This window comes from Melospiza melodia, chromosome 7 (assembly GCF_035770615.1).
Source record: "Melospiza melodia melodia isolate bMelMel2 chromosome 7, bMelMel2.pri, whole genome shotgun sequence".
NCBI classification, from domain to species: domain Eukaryota; kingdom Metazoa; phylum Chordata; class Aves; order Passeriformes; family Passerellidae; genus Melospiza; species Melospiza melodia.
The window spans coordinates 6,119,760-6,128,566 of record NC_086200.1 but is presented as its reverse complement, the minus strand read 5'-3'; the positions used below and the strand labels follow the sequence as shown (position 1 = coordinate 6,128,566).

Below are 8,807 nucleotides of genomic sequence, written 5' to 3'. Positions count from 1 at the left end.
GCAGCAGCAGCAGCAGCAGCGGCGACAGCAGCAAAAGGAGATAGACTAGAAAAATCGTTCTTTCTCTCGCTCTTTCTCTCTCTCTCCCTTTCCCGCTTTCGGGCACCCTTCTCTCGGGGTCCCTTGCCCGGCGTCCCTCTCCTCTCCCCGCCTCCCTCTCCCCTGCAGGGCCGGGCCATGCCCCCGGCCCGCCCCCGGCCCCGGGCGGGGCTGTCCCGTGCCCGGCCCCGGCCGTCCCGCCGCGGTCTCGCCTCCGCCCGGCTCTGGCCGTGCTGGCGGTGGCGCTGCTGGGCGGGCATCAGTGCCGGGGGCGGGGGCGGCATCGCCGCCTTTTGCCTCCGCCTGGCCCGAGCCCGGCCCCAGACCCGACGCAGGGTCCGGTCCCGACCCCGACCCCGGCCCCGGACCTGCCCCCGGCCCCGGCCCCGGCCCCGGCCCCGACCCCGGCCCCGGCCCCGGCTCCTCCCGGGGCCCGCGGGGGACACACGCGGCGCGGCCGCTCCCGCCGCCTCCGCTGCGGCTTCCCCGGCCCGAGCTCCGCCGCTCGGCAGCGCGGCCGCCGGCCCCGAGCCTCCCGTGCCGCGTTCCCGGGAGCGAACGCCTGGGCATGGCCGGCCCGGGGCGGGTGAGGGGCGCTCGGGGGCCGTTGCTGGCCCCGGGCCGAGCGCTGACAGCCGCGTCCCGCCCGCAGGGACGGCGCAGGAGGCCCTGCAGGAGCGGTACCGGCTGGGATCGCTGCTGGGGCGCGGCGGCTTCGGCAGAGTCTTCTCGGCCACGAGGATCTCGGACGGCGCCCCGGTGAGCGGCGGGGCGGGCGGCGGGCGCAGGAGGAGGGGATGGAGGAGGAGGAGGGCGGAGGGCGGAAGATGGGGCTCGCAGTGCGGGCGGCGAGCTCACCCCGCTGCTGCCCTTGGCTTGCAGGTGGCCATCAAAAGGGTGCCACGGAACCGCGTCCGGCACTGGGGCGAGCTGGTGAGTGAGCGGGGCCAGCAGCCGGGGCTGCCGGCCAGGGATGAGCCGGGGCCCGGCACGGTGGGAGCCGCCAGGACGCCCCGAGGGAGAGCGGGCGTGGGGCCAGCGCAGGGCGCAGAGCATCCCGGGCTGGCTGAGGGCTTCCCCAGGCCTGGCACGGCATCGGCCCCACTGACGGCATCGTGCTCCTCCCGCAGCCCGACGGCACCAGCGCACCCCTGGAGATCGTGCTGCTGGCCAAGGTGTCCACTGGCTTCCCCGGTGTGGTCCAGCTGCTGGAGTGGCTCGAGCTCCCCAACTGCATCGTGATGGTGCTGGAGCGGCCAGAGCAGTGTCAGGACCTGCATCGTTTCATTCAGGCACGGCGGTTCCTGCCCGAGGAGGAGGCGCGGGAGCTGTTCCGCCAGGTGCTGGAGGCCGTGCGGCACTGCACCAGCTGCGGGGTCCTGCACAGGGACATCAAGCCAGAGAACATCCTGGTTGACCTGGACACCGGGCAGGCCAAACTGATTGACTTTGGCTGTGGCACCTACCTGCAGGACACAGTCTACACTCACTTTGCAGGTGAGCCTACACAGGGCTGTGATCCCGGTGCTGGCATCTCATGGCCCAACATCTCCCAGCCGAAGCTGGCTGTAGCAGCGGGGATTCTCCCTTTTGCTGCCAGTCAGGGCACTGAATCTTCAGCTGAGTTGCTTCAGAGCAGGGCTGGGTGGGCAGCCATCTTCCAGCCCTGCTGGCAGCCTTTGCCAGCCACTCTGCCCAGGACTAGGGCTGGGCTGGGGCAGCCAGCCGGACCAAAACCCCCGTGGGTGGGGGTAGCAGAGAGGGGGGCTGGAACCTGTGCCCCAGCCAGTTTGGTGTGCAGATGAGAGGAAGGGCTTGGACTGCTCCACTCGCGCTGTTTGCCTTGGCTTCATAATATTTTGGGGGCAATGCAGGCAGGGAGGATAAAGGTGGGTTTTTTCCCCAGCATGGAGTGGGTTTTTCCTTTGCATGTCATGGTCGGGCCTAGCCAGGGCTGCCCTCTTCCAGCACCAGAGGCTTCTTTTCCAACCCTAACTTTGTGCACAAGTCCCAGGTGCTGGCGAGAGGGCAGTGGTCACCCTGTGTGCAGGCGCAGGGATGCTGGGGCCAGGCTCTGGGAGCAGCAGCATCCCCCTGATGAACTCCATCTGTATTCCATAGGAACACTGTCCTACAGCCCCCCAGAATGGAACGACTTTGGCTGGTACCACGGCGAGCCAGCTACCATCTGGTCCCTGGGCATCCTGCTGCACCAGATGGTCTGCGGGGAGCACCCTTTCAGGAGGGGCCAGAACCTCAGCTGGGGCCAGCTCCCGCTGCCACAACGGCTCTCTCAAGGTGGATCCTCTTCTCTGGGCACGGGGGGAATGCCAGTGCTGGGAGACAGCAGCGGGGTCGTGGGCATCCCGCTCTGGCAGCTGCTGAGGAGGTGGCACATGTCCTGCTCTCCTCCAAAACAGGGAATTGATGGGAAAGTTTAGGCCCAGCTCTGAGCACATCCAGCATGGCCTGGGCATGGGAATAGTGAGGCAAAGCAGACAGGAGCCTTCTCTGTCTGACCATCAGTTTCTGCTTTCTCTCCCCAGAGTGCAAAGACCTGATCAGGTGGTGTTTATCCGTGAACTCCTTGGACAGACCCGCACTGGAAGACCTGTTCTGTCATCCTTGGGTGTGGGATATTCCTCTGCCATAGAAGAAGGGAGAGAGCCACAGGCACACTTTGATCCAGAGCCCTGGTAAGTTCCTGCTCCACATATGCCTTGGCAGTCAGAAGCAAAGGAACCCAGAGCTTTTTGTGCTGCCAGTGTCACTGCACCGGGGTCATGGGATGGGAACACACAGCCCTTGTGCTGGAGCTGAGCTGCTCTGCCCAGCACTGGTGGCCGCCATCCCAGCTGGTTTTGTGTGTCCTGGTTCCCTGACAGCTGGGGCCCTGGGCAGAGCCCTGAGAGCCTTGTCTGCCCCCAGGGAAGGAGCCCCTGGAGAAGCTGTACCGGGTGGGGATGCTGCTGCTGCTGCTGCTGCTGGAGACAGCGAGGGTGATATCAGGGATGACAAGCTCTTCCTCAGCCTGGCCACGGGAGGCTGAAGGTGATGCACTTTGATTCTGGCACCTTCTTCAAAGCCAAACTCCACCGGGAATTTGCAGATGAGTCCCCACCCAGGGAAATTCTGCCAGATTTGGGCATTGCCCAGCATCGCGGGGAGCCAAAGGCTCCGCCTTTGCTGGGGCAGATGCAGCTCATTCTTCAGTGGCTGCCCAGCTGCTTTTGGCAGGGCTGGGAGGAGGGGCTGGGGTGGGTATGAAATGGGAGTGGGCTCCTGGCTCTGCCAACAGCCCCCAGCACCCACCGTGCCCCGGGCTGGGGCTGGGGCAGTCAGCCCAACACAAACAAAGCCCCATGGTGGGAGCAGAGGTGGGGCTCCAGAACCTGTGCACAGCTGCTTTGCTGTGCAGGCAAGGAAGGGCTGGGCTGCTCCACTTCCCTTGTTTGCTTCGGGGTCACCGTGATTTTGGGGGGCAGTGCAGGGAGGAAGAGAGAAAGTGTGGGCTTCCCTCACCAGTGGGTGGGTTTTTCCTTGGCATGCAGGGGTTGGGCCTTCCTCAAGGCCCTGACAGAGATAAGAGTTTTTAGCATTTTTCTTGTTTTCCCTTTCTGTCTCTAAACTCTTTTCAATAATGTGTTTTTTGTTATTCCAGAGGAAGCGTTCCAGGTGGTCCAGTCTGGATGGGGAAGTGCTTGGGAGCAGCTGTGGCGTGGATGGGCCGTGCCCTTGGAGAAGGCTGAGGCCATGGTTTGGGAGCAGCTTTTCTTCCAGCCGTGGGTGGCGTGAGGTGGGTCCCTGTGTGCTTGGGCAGGGTGGGATCAGAGCTTTTGGGAGCTGGCAGCGAGCACAGGAGCATCCTGCTCTGGGCAGCTGCTGAGGGCTGGATGTGCCATGGCTGGCTGCAGGCTGGGCACATGTGCTGCCCTCCTGCTCTGTGCCAAAGGCAGCAGGGATGGGCAGCTCTGGGCACAGCTCTGGGCGCAGCCAGCATGGCCTGGGCACCGCAGGCCTTGGCACAAGGGCACAGGAGCCCTCAGCTGACGGGCACTTTCTGCTTTCTCTCCTTGCAGCCGGGCTCTGCGGGTGCTGAGGCTGCTCTGGGCTCTGCCAGGGCTCTGCTGGGCTCAGCCCTGGGCCCAGCTGGGCTGGCTCTGCCCTCACATTGCTCTGACAGCTTTGCATCAGACGAGCCCATTGCGAGCACAGCGCCTGAGCTTTCTGCTTTGGCCGGTGAGTGAGACTCTGCTGCAGGCCCAGAGATTGCAGCTGGGGACACATATCCAATTGGCAAGGACCCAAACTCTCCGCAGTCCCAGCTGAACACCTGGATCTGCACAGGGTGTTTTGTCTGTCCCATTCTTCCTTCTTGATTGGCTGGAATTGTGCAATTGCACTTTGTTCCTCCTCTGGCAGTGCCACGAGTGCACCAAAGCTGGCGAGTGGGCCGTGCTCCTGAGGCAGTGCAGTCTGGAGCTAATGGATGGAGAATTGCCCTTCTGCACTTCCAAACCAGAGTAAAAAGCCGTAAGTGGGACTTTGTGACTCTAAGAAATCCCTGACAGTTTCAAAGGGAATGTGCAGCTCATTCCCAGGCTGAGAAGGAAGGTCGTCTTCTAAAGGATTTGGGCTTTGACAGAGTTTCCATTCCCAGTCCTGCTTGGAGCTGGAAGGGCACTAAGCAATTTCCTCTTGCTTCGAGCACAATTTCAAATACCAGTGTTGGAAACAAAGCCCAAAATCTTTTAAAAGGCTGCTGAGATCAGTAAGATGGATCCATGCCATCAGCACATTTACAATGTAAATGACTGAGTTCTCTTTTTAAAAAGATCATTTACCTCTTAATGCAAATAATGTAACTTTGCATTTATGTTTTGTTTTTTTCACGAACATGTTATGTGTTTTCACTAACACTTGGATTTTATTCTTATCTTTTACAATTTACCTATTTTTTTTTCCTTTTTCCTTTTTTTCCCTCTAAATAGAAAACATGTCCTACAGAAGAAATGTCCTTTGCTCCTGGTTTCCGTGTGAAGCAGCTCCCTTCCTGCTGGCTGAGCTGCTCAGGCAGAGCCCGGCAGCTCCTGGCCCTGCAGGGCTGAGGCTTTTCCCCATTGCTGGGCACAGACTGATGGAGCAGCACTGCTGAACACGGGCACACACAGAGGGACCAGCAGCAGCTGCCTTTGGCCACCTGAGGCTCCAAGGCCCAAACTCTGAGCAGCCAGGGCTGGAAGGGACTGGCAGGATCTGGTCCCTGACTCTGGGCCAGGGCTGCACAAATGACCCCACAGCAGCAGCAGCAGCAGCAGCAGCACATGGAGCTGACTTTGAGCACAGCCCCTGCCCTTCTTCCCTCCCGTGTGCAGCGGTGTCACAGCAGCCTGAGGCACCTGGGAGCCCCCAGTGCCAGCAGGGACTGGAGATGGCAGCCCTGGGCTCCTGGAGGCTGTGCAAGGAACGGAGCTGGGCACTCCCTGTCCATGGGGAGCTTTCAGATGGAAAAGGCTGCTCTGCCTAGGCAGCTGCAAGGGCACAGAAAGGAGGCTCTGGAGCACTGGATCTGTGCCAGTGCCACAGTCCTGGGCAGCAGCCAGCGAGCCCTGGGGGAACAGAGGGCACAGCAAGAGGGACAGAACCAGGCAAGGGCAGAGACTGGAGAGAACCAGGCCTGGGAGCAGGAACAGCTGCTCCATTGCACTCTTGGAGAAAGCTCTTGGCTGGTTCATAGCAGTGAAAGGCATGAAGGGCAGAGAGGAGGCCACAGCAAACAATGCTCCTGTTTGCACAGCCTCCCCTCTCCGTGTCCCAGAAGGGATTGCATGGACTGTGTTCTTCTCTCCGAGCCGTCTCGTTCAGCATGAGCAGCTCAGCACAAGGAGCTGAAGGAGCTGAAGCCTCAGGCCACAGGAGCTGGGCAGGAGGGTACTTTTGGAGCAAAGGAATGCTGCTAAAATAGCCCCAGCTGAATGCAGTGGATATAATGATGGAATCACAGAATCCTTTCTGTTGGAAAAGCCCTCTGAGCTCACCCAGTGCAGCCGCTCTCCCAGCAATGCCAAGCCCAGCACTAAACCACGTCCCTGAAGTGCCAAGGCCTGGACACCAGCCCTGAGTGAGGCCTGGACAGCAGGCCCTGAGCCAAAGGTGGCCTCTGGATCAACCTTCCAAGCAAAGGTTATCTTTGTATCTGCTCCCTGATGAAATGTGTATGGTTTTTAGCACTGAGATAGATGTAGCCACTCATTAGTGAAACATGTCTTGACCTTTGTGTATTTAGAAGCCAGGCAAGGCCATGAAATCTGACATCTGGCCTTGTTTGGGGCTGTATGGTCAAAGTCAGCTCCCTTGGTTCTTCCTTGAGCCCTTGCCAGGCTTTGGGAGGGACCCAAGAGGAGGATGAAAGCAGATGTTGCCACACTAGCAGTGCTGTCAGTTTGTTCATTCAGCACTGTCAGAGCTGGGCCCTCTCCCAGCGGGGTTGGAGCCTCACCTGAGGCTGGAGGCACCTGCAGGAATTCCCAGTGCCCAGGAGTGGCTCTGCAGCCCTTGGCTGTGACAGCTTCCCCAGCTGCTGTGTGGGTCTGGGGGATGGTAAAGGCTGAGGGTAAATGCTGCTGGATCTTTCTTAATCACTGCAGGCAATCTTTGGTGGGGATGGTTGGGTGCATTGCTGAGCTGCTCCTTTTGTGATTCTTTGCTGCTCTGAACTGCAGGAAATGACACTGATTCCTTCAGTTGGAGTCTGTGTCTCTGGTGCTGACTTTGCCCACTGGTAAAACAAAACTGGCACAGTCTGGCCAGATGCCAACAAAATGTCACTTGCTCAGTGTCAATGTGAGGAATCAGTCCCATCAGAAATTCCCAGCTGGGAAGCCGTTCCCTGGAGTTCCCTGGCTCTGGAGTGGGCTGAGGTTGGATCCCCGTGTGAGCAGTGGGGCAGTCGGGTAAAAGAAGCTGCACCCCTGGATGGCTTCAAATGCATCCAAAAATTGCACATGGAAAAGAAAAAGACCTTGTGGGTTTGGGCGGACAAAGATGAATTTGTTGAGAGTACATAGGAAACAGCACCTTCAGAAGGAACAGTTATGGTTGGAATGCTCCCACATGGAGCAAGAGAAGAAGGTTTTAATCTTGAGCTCAGATGCATTTGTGCAAGTGAAATATCTATATACAAATGAAGTATATATGTATTTATAGTATAATAAGACCTCAATATATCTATTTATATATATTTATTTATGTCTGTATCTATCTATATTTCTATATCATTATCTATGTATAAAATTATATAATAATGTGAAATAGTGCTGACAATACTAATTTGGTAGCTTTGGCTGCTCAGGGATGTAACACTAAATACACTACAGAACAGGACTGGCCAGGACCCTAATGTCAGTGGTCAGCTTTTTGAGATTGTATACAATGAAAAAGGGAGGAAGGGAGGAAATTGGCTATTTTTGCAGGGTTTGCTGATACTGTGATGCAGAGTGCTTTGTCTGTTCCTGTGAAAAATACAGTGATTTTGCCTGCAGCGTTTTCTATGTACCAGATTATGCACAAGCTGCAGGACTGGTTAAAAGGGTGAAGGGGTCGTTAAAAGAGGAGTTGAAAAAATGAGGAGATGGGAACCTTTGTCCATGGAGAACCCTCTCCCAGATGTGCTCCATGCCCTTCACAATGGCCCACTGGGGAAATGGAACCCCCTGGCTGTGCACGGCTGCCCCCAGTTTGCAAATCCTGCCATGGGCAGTGAGACTTGGGGTGCCTGGGAAATTGTTCTGGCTGTGATGGCCCCTGGCAGGGCCAGCCCAGAGGCTGCAGGGCTGGGCCTTCATTCATTGGAATTCATTAGGAAAAATTCAAGGCAAATGAGAGCTATCAGTACTGAAACAGGAGTTCAGATTCCTCCAGGACACTTTGCTTTGGTAACTGCTCCCTTGGAGCTTGGCCTTGCAAAGTGTTTCTGTCATGGCAGGAGGAAACGATGCAGAATATCAAGGAGAAATTACAGTAATTCTGTAAACAATAACAAACAAGATTGGATTATTCAACCCCATGACAGACTAGCACAATTATTGATCTTGCAATTTTAAGAACGATTGTGAAAACAGGAGATCCACCTCCAGTCACCACCATTTGTGGAGATAAAGGGTTTGGATGCAGCAGCCCTAATAATGGAGCCAGAGTCTGGGTCCAGAGGCCAAAAGGCCCTCCCGAGGCAGCTGAAGGAGCAGCTCCTAGGAGAGACAACTCTGAGTCCTGAAACCTGGGCAGGAACAATGGGAATGTGTCCCTGCAGCCAAGGATTCTGTGTGAGAACCAGTAGATCTGCCAGGATATTGTTTTACACATCCTGCCAGACCAGATCTCCCTGTCTGCCCCAAGGGCCCCTCTGGAAAATGCTCTGATCCACGGGGCTCCCTGTGAAGGCTGCTGTGACACTGAGGGACTTGCACAGGAATTCCATCCAGGAGCCTGGGTGCCCCTCAGGGACTGGGACCCGGCCCCTTCCAGCCAGAGGGGAAAGGGCCCCCCAAAGCCTTGTTAGCCACAGACAGCATGGTAAAGCTGAACAGCAAAGGGCCTGGGGGCATTATTCTGGAATTAAAACGGTGCCAGCTCCATGGACAACAGAATTCTTGTTCCTAATTGGAATGAGATTGAAAAAAAAGAATGAAGAACAGTGTCACTAAAGTACTACTGATGTCTGTAAGGTGTACCTTGATAGTCAGCCAGAATCTTTGTCTGCCACAAACACC

The 8,807-nt window shown here is 57.4% G+C and overlaps 1 protein-coding gene across 1 annotated transcript; it reads left to right on the top strand.

Moving 5' to 3' along the window:
• Positions 1–1,193: 1,193 nt before the first annotated feature.
• On the top strand, positions 1,194–1,520 carry LOC134420476 (serine/threonine-protein kinase pim-1-like; the record flags this gene model as incomplete). The annotated part of the gene is made up of 1 exon (XM_063160643.1): positions 1,194–1,520. A coding segment is annotated over one exon (327 nt), but the record flags the coding sequence as incomplete, so codon positions are not given.
• Between the last annotated feature and the right edge of the window lie 7,287 nt (positions 1,521–8,807).